Raw genomic sequence first — 23,628 nt, 5'->3', positions numbered from 1 at the left:
GGCTAGAATTCTACCACCTAATCACTGCTGCCCCTATCCCCATGGCTCCTTGTTTTCGTTAGGCCCCATTGAGTCAGTTCCAACTCATAGAGACCTTATTATGTACAATATAATGAAGTGTTGCCAGGTCCTGTGCTGTCCTCACAATCTTTGCTATGTTTGAGCCCATTGTTGCAGCCACTGTGTCAATTTATCTCGTTGAGGGTCTTACTCTTTTTGGAGGATCCTCTACTCTACTCTCCTTTAATCTGGGACCGTTTCTGATTCTTTTTCATGACACAGATATTTTCTGAGAAATCAGAGGTCAGATGTTTTGTCTAATGTCCTTCAGTTTGAGTTTGTCTGGCGTCATGATTACATTCAGGCTATGCCTTTTTACATTAATCGAAGGACACTTTGCTGCTTGGAGCAATTCTTTTCCATATGACTCCTAGAATGCAAGTTTGAAGAAATGCAAGAATTTTCCTTATCTCTTTCTCACCATCAAGGAAACCAAGAGTACAACCTGACTTTCCCAAACCGAGATTATCACTGCCCTGCCCCCGAGGTAGTTTAGTTCAGGTGAAACCTCCTTTTCGGTTGTGCCCCATAAGCTACCTGGGCAGCCTCACTCGGCACGAACTACATTTCCCACAGGTCTTCAAGCACTGTACGTCATCAACGAGCGCAGCTTTTTGCTGGCGAAGTCGGCTTTGGGAAGCCCGCTGTGGCGGCGGCATCATGGCGGACGTGTTAAGTGTCGGAGTGAACCTGGAGGCCTTTGCCCAGGCCATTAGTGCCATCCAGGCGCTGCGCTCCAGCGTGAGCAGGGTGTTCGACTGCCTGAAAGATGGCATGCAGAACAAGGAAACGCTGGAGGGCCGGGAGAAGGCCTTCATTGCGCACTTTCAGGACAACTTGCATTCGGTCAACCGGGACCTCAAGTAGGTACCGGCTGAGGGGGCTGGAGTGGGGGAACCAGCCCTATTTCGACCTCGCGCGTCTTCCTAGTTAGGAGCTGTTCTCCGTTTCCCTTGTCCCCCCTTCTCTTTCCGTCCTCTCTAAGCCTCTCTGCCCGTCAGGAACACCTCGTCCCCCACCTCCGCTTTCTCGTCTCCCTCCCCTTGGCCTTCTGGTCTTGGCTGTCTCCGGCCTCGTGGACCCCCCTCTCTGGTCGTTCCATCCCTCACGGGGAGGCATGCAGTTGCTATGAACTTCCACTTCTCATTTAGCCTGCCAAATTTTTTTACATGTGGGCCCTCTGTGCCTCACCATGTCTGATCAAACGATACTAATAGAATCAAACAGGACCTATCATCGTGGCCCCAGGTCATTCATTAAAGTGAACCTGATCTGAGTCCCAATTCCCCACCCTTAAACCTGGAATTCATTAGTTCTACCCTCACAGTTCCCAAACGACACAACAGGTTTTAATCTATCTTTCCCTCTTCCCCTATTCTCTTCCAAAGATCTGGCCGGTACTCTGTCACTCTCGCCTGCTCCTTATCAGTTCCTTCTGGATAGCGTTAATCTCAGGCTTAGCCAATTTAATCACTTAAGCTTAAACACCCCCCCCCCCCCCCGCATTTGTGGTCCTTTAGGGTTAAGGATTGTATGTTTCCTTCCCTTTTTTTATAGCTCACCTTTTTTACTTCTACTTTGTAAGTGTTGCTGTAAGGATTAAATGAGAGATGTCTGTAAAATGACTAGCACATAGTAGGCACTCTATAACTGGGTAGGTCCTGAACTTGCCTTGCCTTCCTTGAGAGTCAGTCCTTCCCAGGGAGGCTGGAATTTCAGGCTATTTTCCTTTTAGTTATAAGAACTGAACTTAGCAAGGGAAGAAGGCATTTGGTGAGCTAGTTATCCTATGATTTCTGGAGTGGCTGGATTTTTCCCCCTGCCTCAACTTGGTCTCCTTAGTAACCAGATGGAAGAAGGAGGTAAGATGGAGGAGGAGGTGGTGGCCAAAATGATGAGTGCCTCTTTTTGCTTTTTTCCCTAAGTAGTTGCCTTTCTTTTTGGAGGAAAGCCAGGAAATCACACACCCCCTCCTCAACTCCCACATCCACTTGCTGTTCTCTGGCACAGTGCCAGTTAATACTTTTCCCTGCTGGAGGAAATGCACTGGTTGCTCTTCTCTTCCATTTCTACTTTCTCCCTGATTTTCTTCCCTTAGTAATGTTCAGGATGTTAGAACACTTCACCATCTTAGAAAGTTCAAGATGTTTACATTGCCCCCTTTGCCTCCTTAAATCTTTGTGTAGTAGGACCAAGAAGAAGGTGGCTGAAGATTTCAAAATGAATGTGGTATGAGAGGCTGTTCTTAGGGAGACTTCTCTTGTTGGTAGTTTGGGACTGGCCCCTCAGAAAGTGCTCCTGGAATGTGTTATTGCTGTTGGCTCCTTTTCCAGGCTTCGCTACAGTTTTCCTGCTAGACTGAAGTGTGTTTGTTTGACACAGCCTCCTTTCTGGTGTCTTCGCATTCCATTTGTTTATTTTATCTCTTCTCTGTTTTGTTAAGTTTTACCATCTGTGAAGCATCATGTAGAAATCTATCCCTATGTGAATGATAAATAATCGTCATTTATTCAGGTACTTGCTGTTCTGCCAAGTGTAATGATCTGCACGTGGGTCTGAAAACCATTAGTGAGAAGTAGTGTTATGCCACATTTCAGTATTCCAGAAAGTCCCCTCTCTCCTGCAGAGAATAATTGGAGTTGTTAAATCCTGATTTTAGGAGCCATTTTATGGATTCCAGTGCTTTTAACTTTTTTCTTCTTTGGAATGACACCAGGAAGGTCTGTTTTAAATTAAGGTAAGTTTCCAATTAGGGCTTTTCTTGATTGGACTGAATCTATTTAACTTTTCGAAAAGTGTTTCTCTTGAAGAGACTTCTGATGGACAACTTGGAGAGCAGTCTTTGACAGTGATGATTGGCTGTTCTTTGGAGTTTAGTGGGCTCAGGCTTGTTTTCTATTTACTTTTCAGTGAGCTGGAACGTCTGAGCAATTTGGTAGGCAAGCCATCTGAGAACCATCCTCTCCATAACAGTGGACTTTTAAGCCTGGATCCCGTGCAGGACAAAACTCCTCTCTATAGTCAACTTCTTCAAGCCTATAAATGGTCAAACAAGGTAAGGGAGACATATTACAAAGGAAGCTAATGTAAGAAGAACGAAGTTTCCTTGTATCCTAAACTGTAGACTGTGAGGGTAAGGTTTTTTTTTTTCCTTTTGTTTTTGATTCCGCTTAGGATTGTAGGGTTGGAAGTTTTAGAATGTCCCCAGAAGCTGTTTTGTAGTATTTTGAAGTCTTTGTGGATTTATAATGATGCATAGGTAATTAAAATTTTTTAAAGTTCTAAGTTGGGTTTTAACCTGGGGATTGGGTGTGGGGAGCAGAGTTTATAAACCCCTGAAATTTATGCAAAATGTTGTGGTATGTGCATTTTTTCTGGGGAAGGTTTTGTAGCTTTTATCAGCTTCTCGGAGGAGCCCATGACCCTCTTAAGGACCTGTGGTCTAAATGTTAAGCCACTCCCATTGCTAATGTTGTGTGTATTATCTTTTCCCCTGTCCTTGATAGATGAACATCAGTAGAATATTGCTTGTTAGATTACTTTCTAATTACTGCCTAATCACTTTAGATAACCATCTCAGGAAGATTCTTAACAGGCTTCATAGAACTTGATATTCATGTTTCATTCAGCAGCCAGGCCTCTGGCATAGACCCTAGGACAGCTGTAAAAGACTAAACTGTAGTCCAAAAATAACATTAACAATTAGGCTCATAAACCTGGAAACAGTTTATTTATTGACAAGTTCCTTTTGTTTGGGTGTTGTGGGTTGTTGTTGTTGTGTGTGTTTTCTTTTTCTGTTGATTGGGGAATCAGAACATAAGCCTAGGAGAATTTTGGAAGCTTTTCTCATTATACTCTGCTACCTTCCTCCAGCTACCTCCCTAGGGATATTTATTTTTACAGTTATTGGTTGTGAACTGCTTTGCCTTCTTCAGCTACCCATCATCTTTTCCCTCTTTTCAGTGGGCCTTTCCCCTTACGTCTGGGATGATAGGTGAGCCTTGACGGTTTTCCTGGTGTGCACAATTTCTTCTTTGAATTTCTCTATAGAAGTACTTTAGTTTTCTTTGATTTGAAGTGGAACTCCTGGAAGCTGAGTCTGAGATTTAGGGAGAAGATGATTTACCATGGAGCACTGAAGAAAGAACTCGAAGCTCATATGCATACATTTAGCTTATATATCCTTTCTTCCAAACTGTGGGCTGCTGGTGACAAATCCAATTCAATGTAGATTAAATTAAAAAAAAAAAGAGTTGGGGGAAAGAGGGAGGGAGAGAAAGAAAGAAGACTTCACTGGTTCAATGAACTAAAACATTTAGGGAGTTTCTAGTATGAGGCTCAGCTCATGAGGATCAAGGTACTCAAATGGGTAGCAGCAGCCTATCACTCTCTTGCCACCTCAAGACCTGCCTTCTTCCATGTTAGCTTGAGGCTCTCCAAATGGTGGAAAAGATAGCCCTGCCGACTATAGGCTTGTATGATCCTTATACCTGATGATCTCTAGTGTCCATATTAGGCCCTAAGAAAGGATTCTGGCCCAGTTTGATAGGTGGCCCTGAGATGGTGCATCGAATTCAGGGGAAGGGATTCTCTCATTGGCCAGCTCCAATCACCTGAGGCATGGGAAGGTGGGGCTCCTTGGAGTTGTAGAAAATCAGGCCCCAAAAGAAGAGGATGCAGGGTATACTAAAAAACTATAGATATCTGTTGGCAGTTGCCAAGGCTAGATATGGGATTGTCCCAGCCATACACAGACAACACTGCCCTCTCAGGCTGTCCTGCTTGAATTGAACTTTCTTGTTTTCTCAAGGATGCTCTTGGTCATTTTGACCTCATTGTACTGGGTGGTTGGGTGGGATCTGGTCAGTAGGTGTGTGCTGTGACTTATTTCTGGCTGTATTTCTTGGGGACACTTTTGATTTTTGGAGAAGAAAGCTGTGTTGATATATCATGTGGTAAAGTTGTTCTTGGAATAGGCTAGAGTGACAAAGACTTTTCAGTAGTGGGAAGATTTAGGTTGATCTTAAAACCGTGAGTGACTGTTTACATTGAAGTGATGATACCTTTTGAGTGAAGGTGATTTTAATTGTTTGCCAAATTATGGATTATTAAAATAGAAGCCCCTGCTTCTGATCCCCATATCAGCTTCAAGGTGGAAAAGAGGTTGTATTAAGGAAAAGGAATACTGTGTATGTAGAACTTCTTGCCCATGGAGATTACATATTAAAAATGCACGTAGAAATTTATCCTAGATGATAAATCCCAAATGAGCAATGTGAGGGAATCTAGAGGTTTGAAGTATGCCTTTGGCCTGGTGAAGTTAAGCATGTGTAAAGCGTTCTTTCATCAGCTACCTGGTGCTGTCACCAGAGAGGGAATTTGGGGCTGCTTATATCACTCATTGGTAGAGCTAAAGAAAATGGTTAAGACATCATTTATTCAACCTATTATTTTAGAGCCAAGCAAACTGAGGCCCAGTGAATTGACCTGTTCAAGACCCTCCAGCTAGACTAAAATTTGGATTTTCGAACTTAGTTCATTGTTATAGCTTCTGAAACTTGATGGCTTAATCCAATTTTGCTTAAGGTTTTCGACTATAGAAAACTTTTTCCCCCTTTAACCTGAATCCTAGAAATAATTCATATATTTTATTCATGAATCGCTATACATTTTACTAGTTTTTAATGGTTTATTGAAGGACGGGATGGCAAATACTTGGTACATGGGTCCTCAAACTATTGCTCTTGTCCAGGGCAGATATCACTAATCAACCACGGCATTCCTTCCTGCTGAGGCTGTGTGAGGGCTTAGATTTCTCTCAACTCTTGTGTTCTGGGATTAGGCAGCCACTGCCAGTTCAAATGAGGACTGCAGGTAAAAGGTATATTTTATTTCTGTTACAGTAAATCATGTCCTGTTTAACATTTATTTATACCTTACCTGGTGACACAGTGGTTAAGCATTAAGGCTGCTAACCAAAAGGTCAGCAGTTGGTATCCACCCGCTGCTCCTTGGGAAACCCTATGGGGGGCAGGTCTACTCTGTTCTGTAGGATCGCCGTAAGTCAGAATCAACCTGATGGCAAAGGGTTTGGTTTGGTTTTTACTCTAGAAAGAATTAAAGGCGGATTATAGAAATACATGGAAACCCTGATGGCACAAAGGTTAAGAGCTACGGCTGCTAACCGAAAAGTCAGCATTTTGAATCCACCGGGCGCTCCTTGGAAACTCTATGGGGCAGTTCTACTCTGTCTTATAGGGTTGCTATGAGTTGGAATCGAATCGATGGCAACGGGTTTTTTTTTTTTGGTATGGAAATACATAAAACCCAGGAAGAAAAGTAGAAGAGGAAAACAAGGGTAAGGGTGCTTTATGTGTATTTATTTAATAAACTGCCAAAAAATAGCCCCAAGAAATAAGCCAATATTCTAAATTCCAGCTGGGGAAATGGAAGAAGTAAATAATTATATATGTTTATCTTGCCTCTCCTACAAATGAAAAGAGCTTTTTAATTGCTAAAGCTTTCATCGTTCATCATTTTACCCTCAAAGAGTTTAAACCAGTAAGTGCATTCATATATTAAGTGAAGTTTGGGTTAAGTTTCCAATGTCAGCTTTATGTGCTGTTGGCGAAGAATTGAAGGAAGCATGGGAAAGGCTTTGATACCACCCATTATGTGATGAACTTCCGGTTTTATGTGCTATGGGCCCTAGGAAAGTCTCATTCATGCTGAATGACTAGGGGATTTTGTGATTTTTGTAAAGTCATTTGGAATATTAATTACATGGTAGCTGGCATAATTGTTAGAATAACAGTTAAAAATCTAATGAAATGATGTCAAATTGCTGTGAGCAGCACTTTTTCTGTGCTGAGTTGGAGACAGAATTTAGCTTTTAAGTATTATGGACCTGTAGATAATTATGCTGTAGAAGGATGACAAACGCTCTTGACTAGGGCAAAAAATAATTGGTATGAACGCTGTCTGTCCTTGCTGTAAACTAGACAATGTAGACTTTATGTTGGTTTATTATGTTCAGATATACTGTTAGACTGAACTTACTTTCTTTTTTTATTGTGCTTTGGTGAAACTTTACAGAGCAAATTAGTTTCTCATTCAACAATTTATACACTAATTGTAATGTGGCATTAGTTTTTATTGTGCTTTAGGTGAAACTTTACAGAGCAAATTAGTTTCTCATTCAACAATTTATACACTAATTGTAATGTGGCATTAGTTTTTATTGTGCTTTAGGTGAAACTTTACAGAGCAAATTAGTTTCCCATTCAACAATTCATACACAAATTGTTTTTCACATTGGTTGCAATCCCTGTGATGTGTCAGCACTGTCCCCTTCCACACCCCAATTCCCCGTTTCCATCAGTCCTTTTTTCCTGTCCCTTCCTGCCTTCTCATTGTTGGTTTGGGCAGGTGTTGCCCTTTTGGTCTCGTATACATGATTGGACTAAGATGCGTGATCCTCACGTGTGTCATTGTTTTGTAGACCTAGTGCCTAATCTGGCGAAGGGTGAACTTTGGGAGTGGCTTCAGTTCTGAGTTAAAACGGTGTCTGGGAGCCATAGGACTCGACTCAACAGCACTGGGTTTGGTTTTGGGAGCCATAGTCTTGGGTAGACTGAACTTATTCTGGAGGTCCTTTTCTAAAGGTTTCCAACGTGCTATCGTTTGGCTTTTATTTCTGACTTTGATTTTTCTTCATTTGTTTGGGGCAGAAGGTTACTTGTGTATTTACCTGGAAAAGTAGACTAAGACTTTGACTTTTTTCTGGTGACATCTGTAGCAGCAAAGATCGCACAGATGTCACTTTCTACTGGCATTAGGAAGTGGACCCATAGGAAGGTGCTGCTGCTTTTTTTTTTTTACATGCTTAAATTTTCATTTTTATAAAAGAGCAACTTTCTATTCCAATAATATTCAATTAGAAAGTCTGAAGACATTTCCTCTGCTCTACCCTCCTGAGTTATTCTAGTTATGTAATAGCTTTGTTGCCGTAACATTCATCTCTCTCGAATCCATCCTTGAAGGTGCTCTTTATGTTTTTGTGTCATGGAGCTAACAGGATTGGGATTGTTTTAGCCTTTTCGTTTAGGGACCTTGTGCCCTTTGGAAGGAAGTCTAGGTTATAGCTATGTATAGACCCCAAACCATAAGCCCAAAGGAGAGGTACTATGTTCATCATGTTCCCCATGGAGAGTCCGCAGCACCTAGCAAGACGCCTGTACACAGTGTTCAATTAAAATTCATTGAATGAATGAAAGAATAAATAAAAGCTTTTTCTGTTGAATTTTTAATTTACAACTCCTTTTGTGGTTTGCTTGTTTGTATTTTTGATGAAGTGTGATAAAGGCATTTCCATTTTTAGCCGTTGCTGAGAAATCTAGTCGTGCTACTTGTAGATGGGAGAAAATTTTGAGATCCCATGATGGAGGCCAGGGCTGAATTCCAGAAGGGTAATTTGGAAGGACAGGGTGAGGTCAGTTGGTGAACTGATGATAAGCTCTTTGAGGGCTGAGGTTAGCAGTTTTATGTACATTGTTTGTCACCCAGTGTGCCCTCTCTAAGTGAGCTGTGTTTACAGCCAATGGATGCTTAGGAGAGGACGGGGACTTGGTAGAAGTCTTAGAGTTGATTGAGTCAGGTTAATTTGAGCTTCTGCACCTGATGCTGCACTTGGTGTCAGGTGTTCTGTGGCAGCTGTTGTTTTGGCAGTAATGTGAAAACTGGAAAGAAGAGTCAGTTCCACCAAGTCTCTTAGGGATTATCCTACTTTGAGAATTATCAATAACTAATTTCTATTCCAGGAGCCTTGGTGGCAAAGTGGTTAAGAGCTCACACTGCTAACCAAAAGGTCAGCAGTTTGAACTCACCAGCCGCTCCTTGGAAACCCTATGGTGCAGTTCTGCTGTGTCCTATAGGGTCGCTATGAATTGGAATCAATTTGACAGCACACAACAATAGTTTCTGTTCCTGGGTTTTTCCTTACCACTAGGCCCTCCCTTGACTCATTCTCTCTATAGCTGATACATGTTTAGGGAAAACAAATGCATCCAGAACGTAATGAGCAAAGAAAATCTACTTTAAGAAAATCACTTAAATCACCCCCAGAGTTTAATCAGCATGACTTTAGGATCAGGCACTGTTCTGTACCATTCTTACAGGTGTTCTTTCAGTTAAATCTAATCTCTATAGACCCAGTCACTGCTAGCATAATGGCTTTTGAATATAGTATGAACTATTCTGGTTGGGACCCAAACCCTACACCCTCTTCCTTCCTCCCCACCCCCAAACCCTAAACCATGGGAGCCATTTTGAAAAGAGCAAAAAGTAACAAAACCAGAAGACATAACAATACAAAACCAATCTACTGAATTTCTAGATAATATTGAATTCAGAAGTAAAGTAAGGTATAGCCAGAAGTTTAAAGGCTTAAATATAAGTTCTGGACTCAGGCTGCTTGGGTTCTGATCCAGCTCTGTACTTACTGTGTGCCTTGAAACAGTGAAAAACCTTTTTGAGTATCAGTTTCCTCATCTGTAAATTGGAGATAATAGTATTTGTATCATAGGGTTGTAGTGAGGATTAAGTGAAATAATGCATGTAAAATGCTTAGTAGATTAATTTACGTTGTTGTTGTTAGGTACCTTCGAGTTGTTTTTGACTCATAGCGACACCGTGTCTAACAGAACGAAACACTGTCTGGTCCTGCACCATCCTTACGATCATTGCTATGTTTGAGCCCGTTGTTGCAGCCACTATGTCAGTCCATCTCATTCATGGTCTGTCTTCCTCTTCTTCAGTGACCCTCTACTTTACCAAGCATGATGTCCTTCTGTATGGACTGGTCCCTCCTGATAACATGTCCAAAGTACGTAAGACAAAGTTGCACCATCCTTGCTTCTAAGGAGCATTCTGGCTGTACTTCTTCCAAGACAGATTTGTTTGTTCTTCTGGCAGACCATGGTATATTCACTATTCTTCACCAATGCCGTAATTCAAATGCATCAATTCTTCAGTCTTCCTTATTCATTGTCTAGTTTTCACATGCATATGAAGCAATTGAAAATACCGTGGTCAGGTGCACCTTAGCCCTCAAAGTGACATCTTTGCTTTTCAACACTTTAAAGAGATCGTTTGCAGCGGATTTTTCCAGTGCAGTACATCATTGGATTTCTTGGCTCCTGCTTCCATGGGCATTGATTGGGTATCCAAGTAAATGAAATCCTTGACAACTTCAGTATTTTCTCTATTTATCATGATTTTCCTTATTGGTCCAGTTGTGAGGATTTTTGTTTTCTTTATGTTGAGGTGTAATCCATACCAAAGACTGTAGCCTTTGGTCTTCATCAGTAAGTGCTTCAAGTCCTCTCCGCTTTCAGCAAGGAAGGTTGTGGCATCTGCGTATTGCAGCTCGTTAATGAGTCTTCCTCCAATCCTGATGCCACGTTCTTCTTCATATAGTTTAGCTTCTTGGATTATTTGTTCAGCCTCCAGATTGAATAGGTATGGTGAAAAGATACAACCCTGATGCACACCTTTTCTGATTTGAAATCACTGAGTATCCCCCTTGTTCTGTTTGAACGACTGCCTTTTGGTCTATGTACAGGTTCCACATGGGCACAATTAAGTGTTCTGGAATTCCCATCCTTCTCGGATGTTATCCATAATTTGTTATGATCCACGTAGTTAAATGCCTTTGCATGGTTAGTAAAACACAGGTAAAGATCTTTCTAGTGTTCTCTGCTTTCAGCCAGGATCCATCCACATACGAAAAACTCACTGCCCTCGAGTCAATTCCAACTCATAGCGACCCTATAGGACAGTAGAACTGCCCCGTAGTTTCCAGGGAGCGCCTAGTGGATTTGAACTGCCTTCCTTTTGGTTAGCAGTCGTAGCACTTCACCACTACGCCACCAGGGTTTCCCTGTCCACGTAGGAAGTGCTAAAAAAAAAAAAAGGTAGTTATTATTACCAAGCAGAGTAATAGTGTGTGCCTGGGTATTTATTTATGGAGAGGCAGTATGGTACAGTGGTTAAAAGCATGGACTCCAGGACTCCAGAGCTAGACCACCTTAATTCAGATCTCATCTCTGCTACCAAACAGCTGTGAGGCCAACTTCTCTGTGCCTCAGGTGTTTTTTAAAATGGGAATTGTAACTATATACACCTTAGAAGGATGTTATGAGAACTAAATGAGGTAATAAAGTAAATCACTTACCTGACACTGAATAAGTTTTTTAGGGGCTTTGTTATCTTAACAAACAATGATAAGGACAGACTCCCGGGAAGTGCCTGTCTATCTTGCAGTGCCTTCTGTACCATCACATGGCCTCCCACGCATGACTTTAGTATATTCTCCCGAAAGTCCACAGATTAGAGATTCTTGTACGTAATCTGTATCTTCCCCCCTTGGGAAGCCTGAGCGTAGATATCAGTGACTCATACATTAGTATAAATTAGTTGGGGAGGTTCTTTTCTTATAAAACTGGGGTGGAGTGAGGGATTAGGAGTTTGGTGAGGGAGATAGACAACCTCTTGGTCAGGAACCTTGGTAGTTATGCCAGGCATGGATGGGATGTGGGAATTGAGTCGCACAACTGCTAACTGAAAGGTTGACGGTTCAAACCCACTCAGCGGCTCCATGGGAGATAGACCTGGTGGTCTCCGGTAAAGATAATAGCTTTGAAAACCCTATGGAGCAGTGTTTCTCTGTCACATGGGGTCACTATGAGTGAATATTGACTCCATAACACCTAACAACTGTAACAGCCAAGGCAGGGTGAAGGTCCAGGGAAGAAACCACAAGGGGGAATGAGAGGAGTACAGAGAAGGAGGTGGTGGTGGGGGGGGGTACCTTTTGCCCAGGATAGACCATTTGTCTGTCAAAAAAATAAACAACTCAGGACACCGTTAACAGACTGCTGTGCATGTTTAATAGACAGTTTGCAGTAGGGTAATACATCATTTACCAAGTGAGTGCGTGCTCTTGGTTAGTCAGGATTCCTGAAGTACTTATATGGAAAGTTGTAAGGAACTTACAGAATTTATGACTACTTGACATTTATGTAGCTTTGCTAAGCAATTGCAAGACAATCAAGATCAGTGGGTCATGGTTATAAGACCCCTAAAGTTTTGAAAACAGGGTATGGGTATGTTTATCAGTCTTGAAAACAGGATGTGTTCATTAATCTCGAAAACAGGATATGTTATTGTTTCCTGAAAGAATTTCAAGTGAAGGTTAATGGTTTCAGTGGGCCTGATTACCTAGAATCAATTCTGTGAAATAAACAAGCTACTTTTGAAAGTTATAGCTTAAAGCACAGTGATAAGACTATTTATTTGTTACAGTGCGTAGATTTCTAACAACAGCGAAGAAGATGACTTAGTGGCATGGGTAAGAGAACTCTTTATGTTTTCATAATGCAAAACTTAAATTTTTTTTTGTCCAGACCGAGGGTGATTCTTTGATTTTGTCACCCAACAGGGCCTTCCTCCCAGTGTTTCAAATTCAGATCACTTCTGTAGCCCTTTTAAGTGGTGGGAAAAATAATGTGGGCTAGTCTACGGACCTAACTGTGATTTTTAACATTGTTTCTTTAGGAAGATGTTTGAACACAAAGGCCAGTTTGAAAATAAACATTTGGGTTATATCCAGTTTGTAAAGTAAGCCATTGCTACCAGCTGGGTTCTGTAGTTAGACTCTTTTGGGTTTGAAGCTTCGTCACCCACCTACCAGCTTTATAATTTTGGGCAAGTTTTAAAACCTCTCTGTGCCTCAACCTCCTCATCAGTAAAGTGTGGGTGATAGCAGTTTCTACTTCATAGGGTTGTTGTGAGGATTAATGAGTTAGCATACCTGAAGTACCTTGAACAGTGGCCAGCATGTGTTGGTAAACCGTTAGTAAGGTAGCATGCAGTTGTGAGAACATTGGACTAAGGTTTCTAGATAGCTGTATTTATTTAGTCTTGGCTGTCCGCTGTCTAGCTGTTTGCCCTTCTGCCAGTGGCTTTACTCCTCTGGGTTCAAGTTGCCTCATTGTGGGGCTAGATTATCTTTCAAGTCCCTTTCAGCTCTAACTTGGAAAGGTTCAGTGGGGTTATTTATGTATTTCTGTAGTTATGGAAATGAAAACATAATCTGGGAACTGGAGAGGAATATTCCCACCTCTTTCCTTGTTCAGTGATGGTTCTTAAGTACACATAAGCTGTTGCGTATGCTACAGAGCATCTCAGAATATTCCAGAGTAGAGTAGCAGACCTTGAGGACTTCAGTGGAAAATTACCTGTCAAAGGTTATCTAGACAGGATTAGCCTCCAGTAACACACCAAGTGTAAATGTTAAGGAAAATCAAGTGATGATGTCCCTATGTTTCTAAATGATTTCTATCCCAAGGCTTTGGCTTAATTTCAGTCTTTATGTTCTACTTATTAGTTGTGGATTTGGAAAATTGTCATTTTATTGTTGCCTGGAATCAGATTTGTGACTCCATCATTTTTCTTCTATAAAAGAGCCAGAAATTGTTTTACTGGACCTGCTCTGGGGAGGCTGCAGAGGCGGCTGGTTGTGCGTTGGACTTGCCCCTCACCACTCACTCTGTCCATGGGGAACTTATCTGGATTCCCTCTTTGACTCTTTTCTGTTAGTGTTTTCTGTACTGATCAGGTTTGTGTGGTTTGTCCAAAATCTTCTGTAGATTGTAACCAGGGCCTAAAAGGGCACTTCCTCTTCTCTTCCAGGAATGTTAAGTAGAAAGGAAACTGCCCCATAGCATTTTTCTTCATGGCAGATTCCATGGTGTTGGTGGAAGTACATCACTTACATATGTCCAGAAAGAATCTGTTGGTGCATCTCCCTGTTTTCTTGTCTTCTCTTCTTCAGGGTGAGTTTGCGCTGGGAGAAGAGAAGAGCAGCTAGATTACTAGTGCTTCTCTCCTGTCATATGTGCCTTTTCTGGGCACCTCATCTGTTCTGCAGCTTCACTTGCTAGCCATGCACTGATGGCATCAAGCTCTGCTGGGGCATCTAGCAAAGTGCCTGCCAGACATTTGCATTTGGATGTCTCACAGGCATCTCAGACTGCAGGAGTTGAGAACTAAAATCCTGGTGTCTCCCTACTTTATCCCCACTCCAAACTTGCTCCTCATAGGGTAGGATGCCTTATCTAGTCATGTTCCCAGAAACCCAGATGTTGTCCTTGGCTACTCACTGTTCTTCACACCTACTGACTGAGATCTATTGATTCCACTTTCTCAGAACCTCTCAACTCTTTCCTCTGTATCTGAGTATCTGAACTGCTACTATCTGGGTCCCCCCACCCCGTGCCCCCCCCCAAATCAAACCCATTGCTGTGGAGTCGATTCTGACTTATAGTGACCCTACATATAGGACAGAGTAGAACTGCCCCACAGGGTTTCCAAGGAGTACCTGGTGAATTTGAACTGTCAACCTTTTGGTTAGCAGCCATAGTTCTTAACCACTAGGCTACCAGGGTTTCCACCTCCATTATTGCTTGGGGCCATGCTTCAGCCTCCCCACTGCTTTCTGGCCTATAGCCTTTCCCTTCTAATCTATTTTCCATTTGGCAGCTCTCAAGGGATCTTTATAAAGTAGAGATCTGATTTTGCCACTCCTCGGTGGATTCCTCCACCTGTTTTAGGATTAATCCCAGCTTCCTAGCTGTCATTTGGAGGCATTCTAGTAATGGTGCTCAGGAACCTGAGTCTGGAATCAGAACTCTTTGGGCAGGTTAAAAAAAAACCAAAACCAAACCCGTTGCCATCGAGTCCATTCCGACTCATAGCAACCCTGTAGGACAGAGCAGTACTGCCTCATAGAGTTTCCAAGGAGCGCCATGTAGATTTGAACTGCCAGCCTTTTGGTTAGCAGCCATAGCCCTTAACCACTACGCCACCAGGGTTTCCTTGGGCAGATCACCTCGTCTCGATTTCCTTATCTGTAAAATAGCATGAATAGTCCCTGTCTCTTAGGGTTGTTGTGAGGATTATGTGAGAACTGCCTGCGAGTATTTAGCACAGAGCCTGGCACAGGGGAAGTCTATGTACATTACCTGTCTACCATCAACAGTACCAGTATGAGCCCTTCACGGTCTAGCACCAGCTTACTTCTCTAGCAAGCTAGCTTGCTTGCTTGCTCCCCTCCTTCCTTCAATCTGGGAAAACACCCAAAACTTTTTATTGTGGAAACTTTTAGTTTGTATAATGAACTTCCATATACCCAATTTCAATTAAGAACATTTTGCCAATCTTGTTTCATATATTTCCCTATTCCTGCCTCCCTCCCTTGCCCCTTTTGATGGGGGTGGTGAGGGCTGGAGTGTTACAAAGCAGACATTGTGCCATTCATCGTGACTATTTCAGTGTTCAGCTTTCTTTCTTTCCACTTTCCCTGGTCTTCATTTTGCCAATTCTAGTCTTATAAAATTAATTGCAGTTCCCCCAGGAGCCATAAGCTTTTTGTCTTAGGGCCTTTGCTCATGTTCTTCTTTTTCATTTAGAAAATTCCTCTTAGTCATTTAGGTCTCAGCTTAGTTGTTACTTCTGTGGTAACCCCAGTGTCTAAACTAGGTGTCCCATTGTTTACCCCATTGTTACTGTTATTCCACTCTGCCTGTTTACTTGTCTGTTACCTCCACAAGATTAAGCCTGGTCTTATATTTGGATTTAGAATTTGGGCAAGTCTAAGCCTTTGAGCCTTAGTCTGCTGGACTGTAAAATGGGCATAATACCAATCTCAAAGGGTTGTTCTGAGTGTTAAATTAGAATGTGTATATAAAGTTTTTAGTTTAGGCTAGGGCACACAGTGGTGTTTAATAAATAGTAGTTATTAGCTATTTCTAAGTGTGCACTAAAAAAGTATTTGAATGGGGTTACATTGAAGCCTCTAAATTTCTTCCTTTTTCAGATTATTTGTGTTTTTCCTTCTCAATCCACTTCTGTTTGCTTTACCTTGATTTTTTTTCTAGATTTTTTGCTGCTGTTGTTTTTGTTGTTAGATACAGGAGAATTGAAAGGGATGAGAATGTGAAAATGAGTGCCAAGAGGCTTTATCCTAAATTCTACTCCTCTGACTGCCATCCCTTCTTAGGGATCCTCTGGACTAGCGTCAGCATTTCTGCCTGAGGGCAAGCTGGGGTGCCTGTTTTGCCTTCTGTTCACTGCATTGTCCTTTGGCTTCTGGAGCACGCTGTCTGAATTCCCTTTTGGTTTGAGTGTTCTTTTGTTGCAGTCACTTGTTTTGGGAGGCACCAGCTCACCGCAGTTTCCTGGGCTTGGTAAAGCTTGTTGCTAGGGCCGATCTCTGGGCCAGGGCCTGGCTTAGCCTTCTGCTTTTCCCTGCTGATTTGACAGTGCATAGATCTTCCCAAGGCCTTCACTTCCTTCTGGGAACAGTTTGCTCACCTATTTGGTTCTGACAAGTCAATAACTTTTGTCTTCCCTCTTTGTCACATCGTTAAACTTAGTTCAAATCCTGTGAATTGGAGGCTCTTTCTGAAATCCTCTCCAGCCTCGTTTGTGGCTGCTCTTATTATACGCACCCTGCTTCAGCCATGATGAACCCAGAGTAGTTGTTTGGGCGTTGCTGCTTGCTGTCTCTGTCCCTTTGCCTGTGTCATCCCTTCTGTCTGGAATGCCTTCTAACTTCTTGAGCTTGTTCTCCTGTTTCAGCTCTAGTCCCTTTAAAATGTTTCTTCTCTGAAGCCTTAGACCGACCAGGCCAAAGTGATCTCTTCTGTTTTTGCCCCCACAGCTTCTTGGCTGCACTGATGGCACTCTGCTGCAGCTGCTTCATTGGCAGATCTGTCTGCTGTTCTTGAGGGCTGGGACTGTAGAGTCAGCTTTGGATACTTGGCATCTACTATGTAGTAGGTAGGTACTTAGTAATTGAGGCCTCCCTCCACCCCTGCCATATTTCCAAATGAACTCTAGGGACTACATAGATCTCCTATTGAGTGTTAGAGCTCAAGGGGACCTCAGTGATCAGGTCCTCATTTTGTAGACTGCACTGCTGGCTCTATAACTGGGACCAGCAGCATCTGGCAGCTTGAAGAGGGAATGTCCAGAAAAGTGGAGAGGTTTCTTCTGCTGCTGAGGCCCGTTAGAACACTGCCTTTTTACATGTGGTTTTGTGGCGGCTGACCCCTGTCAGTGAAACAGAAGCAGTGATCAGTTCACGTAACATATCAAAGGAATCATTGGGGGCAGGTGTGATCCACTGACAGCTGTGGTCTATGCCTAGAGCAAGGCTGCATGGCACCCACGTTGGGGTAGGAACGGCTCAGGGAATTCCTTTGACCTCTGTGAGCAAAGGAAGGCAGGCACCCTCATTTGCTTTCAGTTCTTGATGTGGTAAGTTGGGATCTTAGCAACTAACCGGCATCTTTGCTGGGCATCTCATGAAAGAGTAAATGACTGCTGGGAGACAGCCTTACTTGTGTAGGTGGGAGCACCAAAGAAGGGCTGTGTAAAGATAGGCATCCCCCCTCACCCAACTTTTCCCTTCTTCTTAACAGGAATTGTACTTAATCCTCTGTTGGGCTCATGAGACGCCAGTTGCTCTTATCCTTCCCCATTTGTGTGCCTTACATGTTTTAGGGTTGGCGAGTTACATTGTACCATTTGTTATCTTCAGTCAATGGGCGCCTCTGCTTATTGATCAGTTGTCAGTAGTTGCCACTGCTAAGCATTCTGGGCGTGCCTCTCTACTAATCACTCCTATACACGTTAGATTTTGAAGAGTGAGAGTCTGCAAATTTTGAATGTGGGCATGCATTCACATGTGAGAAAATGGTTGTGCTTGTTATAAAATGCTGAGCCTTAACCTTTTCATATCCAGATTGTGCTTTTGGGGGCATTATGCTTTTTGTTAGGGAAAGTCCAGTATGTCCATTCAATACATATTTATTGAGCACCTGTTATGTTCCAGGCACTGTTCTAGACACAGTGAACGAAACTGCTGAATTCCCATCTTTTTGGAACTTAGCCTACTTTCACTTCTCTAATTTGATCAGGGGAGTGAAGTGCCCAAAGCACCTGATTTTAGTAGTAATTACTGTCTCTACTGCTGGTCTCTGTCTCAAATCAATGGCCTTTCTGTGCCTCAGCTTGCCAGTCTTTACTGTCAGACTGGGAACAACTCAGAGTGCTGGGTGACTTAATTGCGTATATAACTTACCTAGAGCGGTGTCTGGACATAAAGGAAACTTTGTCTTGTTGTCCTGATATCTTACATACTATCCGGTTTTTGTAGCTCGGTGCATTTTAATTTTGTCATACGCTTAATGCAAATGCAAATTTATTGCTAGTGGTATACAGTTTTCTGGTTTTTGTGCCCTTGGCATGTCACCAGGTTGCCCTTATCCTGTTCCAGCCTGAGACTGTGCTTGTTTTAAGGGATTTTTCCTGATTGACAGAGAACACTAAGTATGTATCTTGTATTTGTGTCCAGAGGAAAAAGCAAAGCGCTTGATCAGCTCCAGGTTACCGACTTCTTTGCTGCTGTTTACCTCAGATCTGACCTAGTTGGTCTGTTTCTGTCAGAAGAGAACTTTCTACCTGTTTTCTGTGATATGGATTAGTGTCTCTGTAGCAGAGTGCTACGTATTTGTTATTACCTGTATTTGTGACTGGATGTGTTTAAATTTCATTTAGGTATCCGGAGCCCTGCAGGATGATTTTGCCTGTGTGTGTGAGTGGCTTTATGCACTGATTTCACTACCTCACCCAGGGGTGAGCTGGGATCCACTGTATGTACTGTATTCTCTCCATCTGCCTAACTTACCATTTAAAATCATGTTTTATAATTCAATATGTTTCCCAGACCTGATGCATTGATTCAAAATAATACATCTTCTGTGGTGTTTGTGATAAGAATTAGAATCACCAGAGTTTCTAGATAGAATGAATTCTTGACTTCTTTCTCTTAGTGAACAGAAAATGATTAAGTGACCATTGAAGAGTTTTATTTAGTGATAAGGTGGATATATTCCTTTTAAAATCACTGTGAATGTTTCTGTATGCTGCAGTTATCTCCTCTCCAAGTTTTACCTTCTCCACTTGCAAAATAAGTTTGAACGTTTATTTTTCTGGGTGATGAACGTACCAAGGACAGGGTCTGGCACATTGTAGGCCCGCAGTGGTAGTTAGTTTTCCTTTCATCACCTCAGGTTCCCATCCTCTGTGTACTCTATCCCCAAACACCTCACTTGAACCAGTGGAGACATTCCTAGTTACTAGGTTACCCTTACACATGGTTTGGATAACAGAAATGCTAGTTCTAAATGCTTTTAAAATGCTGAAAGAAATAGCAGAGCATTATGGAGGCAAACACTTCCTATCCCTTGTTTTTCCCAGTCTAAAATGGAGCAGTCCGTGTTAATTTTAATTGCTTGGATGAACTCAAACACTGAGATTTTAATGCATTTTCACAGTAGCTCAGACAGTGTAACCACATTATCCTGCTGTCAGTTCTTTGGATCCTTCGCCAAAACGTTGTACTTGGGGACCTCGGCTTACAAGCTGAAACATGGTAATTTCCTAGCAGATATCTTGTGGGGAGTATTGCTTTTCCTGTTGAGACTTCCTCCAAAGAGTGAAAACATTGTCTTTCTTAATCACATGGTGATGGTCATGTATTGCTTTCGAGGAAGGTTTTCAAAGCTTTGGTTAGCAGAGGATACTCTTGGGGAAACTGCATTTTTCTGATGAGTTGCAAATTAGAAAAGACCTCTTGTAAGGCTTTGACAATACCTATGAGCCTGATGTTGTCTGGAGTGCATTTCCCAATGACTGCAACTCCCCATTGTCCATTCCCATTCCTCGGGTAATAATCCAGCCTTGTGAGGATGATGATGAGTTAAGAGCTCCACTGGAGAGTTAGAAATACCATACGCTAGGGAGGATTAAGGAAAACAGCAAAGTCAAACCAGGGCAACATCCCTGCCTTTTGGGCTTCACTTGTTCTACATATCAGCCAGAACTAAGTCCTCATGTGTCTGTGGTTTGTAGTGCTTGGCATATGGCCTGGTACTTTGGTGCTTAATGAATAAGTATTCCCACCCTACTTCAGGCCCTCTTCTATCGCCAGGACATTTGCAATAGCCTCCTAACTCGCCTCCCTGCCTCACCAACTTCAGTCTTTTCCCCACGCAGAAGTCAGAGTGACCTTTAAAAATACAAGTTTGATCACGGAACTGTGTTGCTTAAAATGTGTTGATGACTCCTGTGGTGCTCTGGATTAGGACAGATTCCATAATGTAGTGTACAGTGGTCTGGCTCTGTCTGGCTCCTGTGTTCCAGCTCTAGCACCTCGCCAACTGAAGAGCCCTTTGTGACATGCTGCCTCCTGCCTCACACTGTTGCACAAGCTGTTGCCCCTGCTTAAAAGGGCCCCAGCCCCCTTTTTGCTTGGCTAATACTTTCTCATTTTTTCCATAGTTAGTCCGTGTAGTAAAGAATTTGGTTGGCCTTTGTCCCTGGTGCCTGGGACGTAACCCCTAAACTCTTGGGTTTCCTGAGTGGAGTGTCTTTCTTTTTCATGTTATTCATGGTAGGCCCCTTGGACCACACCACTCCTGATAGTTTATGATAGTGAGGTTCCTCATGGAGATTGACTCAGGATGGGTTTTGGCCACACCGGAAAGACCAACCATGGGATTAGACAGTTGGGGCTTTGAGCCATGTGATAATGAGCCTGACCTCCAGGGAGTAGAGAGGGCCTGAAGATTGAGTTCATCCACATGGATGATGATTCAATCAGGTATGCCTATGGAATGTAACCCCAATAAAAGCTTTGGACCCCGAAGCTTGGATGAGCTCCTTGCTTTGGCAGTATTCCGTGCATGTTTTATCACACATCTATGCAAGGAGGGTAACATATCCCTGAGGACATGGAAGCTTTGTGTTTGGAATCTTGTCAATTCCAGATACTGCTCTGTGTGTCAGTTCCTTTCGCTGGTTCTGATTTGTATCCTTTTGCTCTAATAAAACTGTAACCATAAGTGTGGTGCTTTTCTGAGTTCAGTGAGTCATTCTAGCAAATTATCAAACCTGAGGGAGTCTGTAGGGACCTCTGAATTTGTAGCTAGCTGGTCAGAAATGAAGGTGGCTCTGGGGATCCCTGAACCTGTGGCTGATGTCTGAAGTCTTGGGCAGAGTAGGCAGTCTGGATGACTGTTCCCTTCACCTCAAGTGTGGCATACTCATTGTAAGTCATATACTTGAGAGAACCTTTTCTAACTCCCCAAGTTGGGGTGAGGTACCCCTTCTGTATGCTTTTGCAGCCCTCTCCAGTAATGCCCATTCACATTAGGTAAGCACTGGTTGCCTGGACACCCCTTTAGATTTGAACGGGGCCATGTCTGCTTGTTCATTATTGTTACTTCCAGTACCTACCAGGGCCCATTAGAGAAAAACAAACCAACAGTACACTTTCAGTTAAATAAGTAGCTTACTTTTCTTTGAAGTCAGTATTATAATTTTACTTAAACATGGTTTTGAGAGGAACATAGGTAGGGAGCATAGGTAGGATTCCAGGTTCCACTTTTCTTTCGGTTTGGGTAGGGGAGTGACTCCTAACCACTGTATTTCCTAAGCAAGCAGTTGCTGAGATGTCTTTATTTGGTTTATGCATTCTAATCACGCCTTGACTTGCTGAAGGATAATGCATATTAAGTTTCTTTTTTTTTTAAACTAGTTTGGGGATACAAACAGAAGGCAAATAATCTTGATTATTGTGAGGCAAATATGAAAAGGGCAAAGAAAGGATACAGTGAAAGTTATCGTAATGCCTTCTATTTATTTTAGCACTTACAGTTTCTAAAGCATGAAAGCCCCCATCATCTTATCAAACCATGAGAGAGACAGTGTAGTGCGGAGTTAAAAGCATGGGCTGTGGACTCTAGGGCCAGATTGCCTGGGTTCAAATCCTGCTTCTCCCCTTCACTAGCTTGTGACCTTGGGCAATTTACGCTGGTTTCCTCATCTGTAAAATGTGGTAATAATAGTATCTACTTTATAGGGTTGTTGTGAAGATAAAAAAACCCTAATATATAAGGGGTTCAGTAGAGTGGCTGGTACATGCCAGCTATGGTTATCATCATCAATTCTTTAATAACCCTCAGGGTTAGTTTATCTTAGCCCTATTTTACAGGTGAAGAAGCTTAGATTCCTGAAAGTTAAATTGCTTTTATGACATCTCTGCCATAAGGAATGGATGAGTAATAACCAAGATCAGAGATAATTTCTATCTGTGGTCTTGAAGTTGTAGGGAGCTTATCTATAAAGTTCTGCTTTAGTAACCCAAATTAAAAAAATAAAACAACGAAAACTAAAGATTAGGGGATTACAGTTCACTTAAGAGTTTCTCTTTTGCCAATGTCATACAATCAACTATTTACTTAAAAATAAGAATACTGACAATGAGCTTTGTGATTTATGTCAATGTTCAAGAACATGTAAAGTTACACAAACGTTTGAAAGTTTCTATCAAAAGATTTTACCTAAAAGAAGAGCCATTTTCTAACAATGCCCGCGTTATAAACACACCACCATGTTTTCCAGAAAGCAGCTACTCAGCATTTGCTGTTGCTGAGGCAACAAAGGCAGAATAAAGAATAAAAGGATCTGTATACTTACAACAACGACCAAAAAAAGAAAAAAGAGTAGCTGCTGAGGCTGCTTATGTACATCCAAGCACCTGATGGGAGTTGGGTCCTTGGTTTTGGAGGTCTTGGGTCATAGTTTATGGGACATCCCTGTTAATTGGCCTAATAATGTGTTTAGTGCTTCTATCCTATTTCCTAGTTCATTACGTAGTGCCAAGGGTCTTACACCCTGGTCCAAGGCACAGCAATTGGTCTCTAGTCACCTGGAGCAACAGAGGAAGAAGAGTCTGGAATAGAAGGAAGATGTGGAATGTGTGGCTAATTGCCTCCATGAACAACTGCCTCCTTTGCCATGAGACCAGAAGAACTGGATGGTGGTCTGGCTGCCATTACTGAACATTTTGATAAAAGATTCCATAGAAGAATCCTAGTCAAAAGGAGAAAATATGGAACAGAATTTCAGATTCTGACGGACTCTAGACTCCCTAGAGCCATGCAGGGTGGATGAACCCCTGACACTATTGCCCTGAAATAATCTTTAAACTTTAAACCAAAAATATCCCCTGAAGCCTTGTTAAAACCAAACCATAGTTTAGCTTAGCTAGTAAAAAAGGTCTGCCTTGACCATTATGCTCTATTAAGATCTATTTATATGGGATCGAATTGACAACAGCAACTTGGAAGATTAGATAGGAACCTTAGGGGGCAGTGAGTTTATGTTAATGGGGAAGAAACAACTCAAAAAGGAGGGTGAGCATGGTTGTACAACTCAGAGAGTAATCAGTGTCACTAAATTGTAGAAACTGTTGAATTGGTGTTTGTTTTGCTGTGTATATTCTCAACAACAACAAAATAAATACAATTTAAAAAAAGGATCTAGAGTTAGACAATTTGTGGTCAGCCCTTTTGTCACCTATAATCTGATGAACTG

General features: G+C 42.2%; 1 protein-coding gene across 2 annotated transcripts in view; it reads left to right on the top strand.

Moving 5' to 3' along the window:
- The first annotated feature begins 700 nt into the window (after positions 1–700).
- The window catches only part of MED27 (mediator complex subunit 27), a 230,266-nt gene continuing 207,338 nt past the window's right edge, over positions 701–23,628 (top strand). For both annotated transcript variants that reach the window (XM_049896883.1, XM_049896882.1), the window contains exons 1-2: positions 701–923; positions 2,971–3,115. In XM_049896883.1, the coding sequence (XP_049752840.1) occupies positions 721–923; positions 2,971–3,115 (348 nt within the window). In that variant the 5' untranslated portion in view covers positions 701–720. The remainder of the gene's footprint in view (positions 924–2,970; positions 3,116–23,628) is intronic.

The sequence above is a fragment of the Elephas maximus genome, chromosome 9 (genome assembly GCF_024166365.1).
Source record: "Elephas maximus indicus isolate mEleMax1 chromosome 9, mEleMax1 primary haplotype, whole genome shotgun sequence".
In the NCBI taxonomy this organism is placed as follows: Eukaryota; Metazoa; Chordata; class Mammalia; order Proboscidea; family Elephantidae; genus Elephas; species Elephas maximus.
This window is presented reverse-complemented; position numbering and strand designations above follow the sequence as displayed.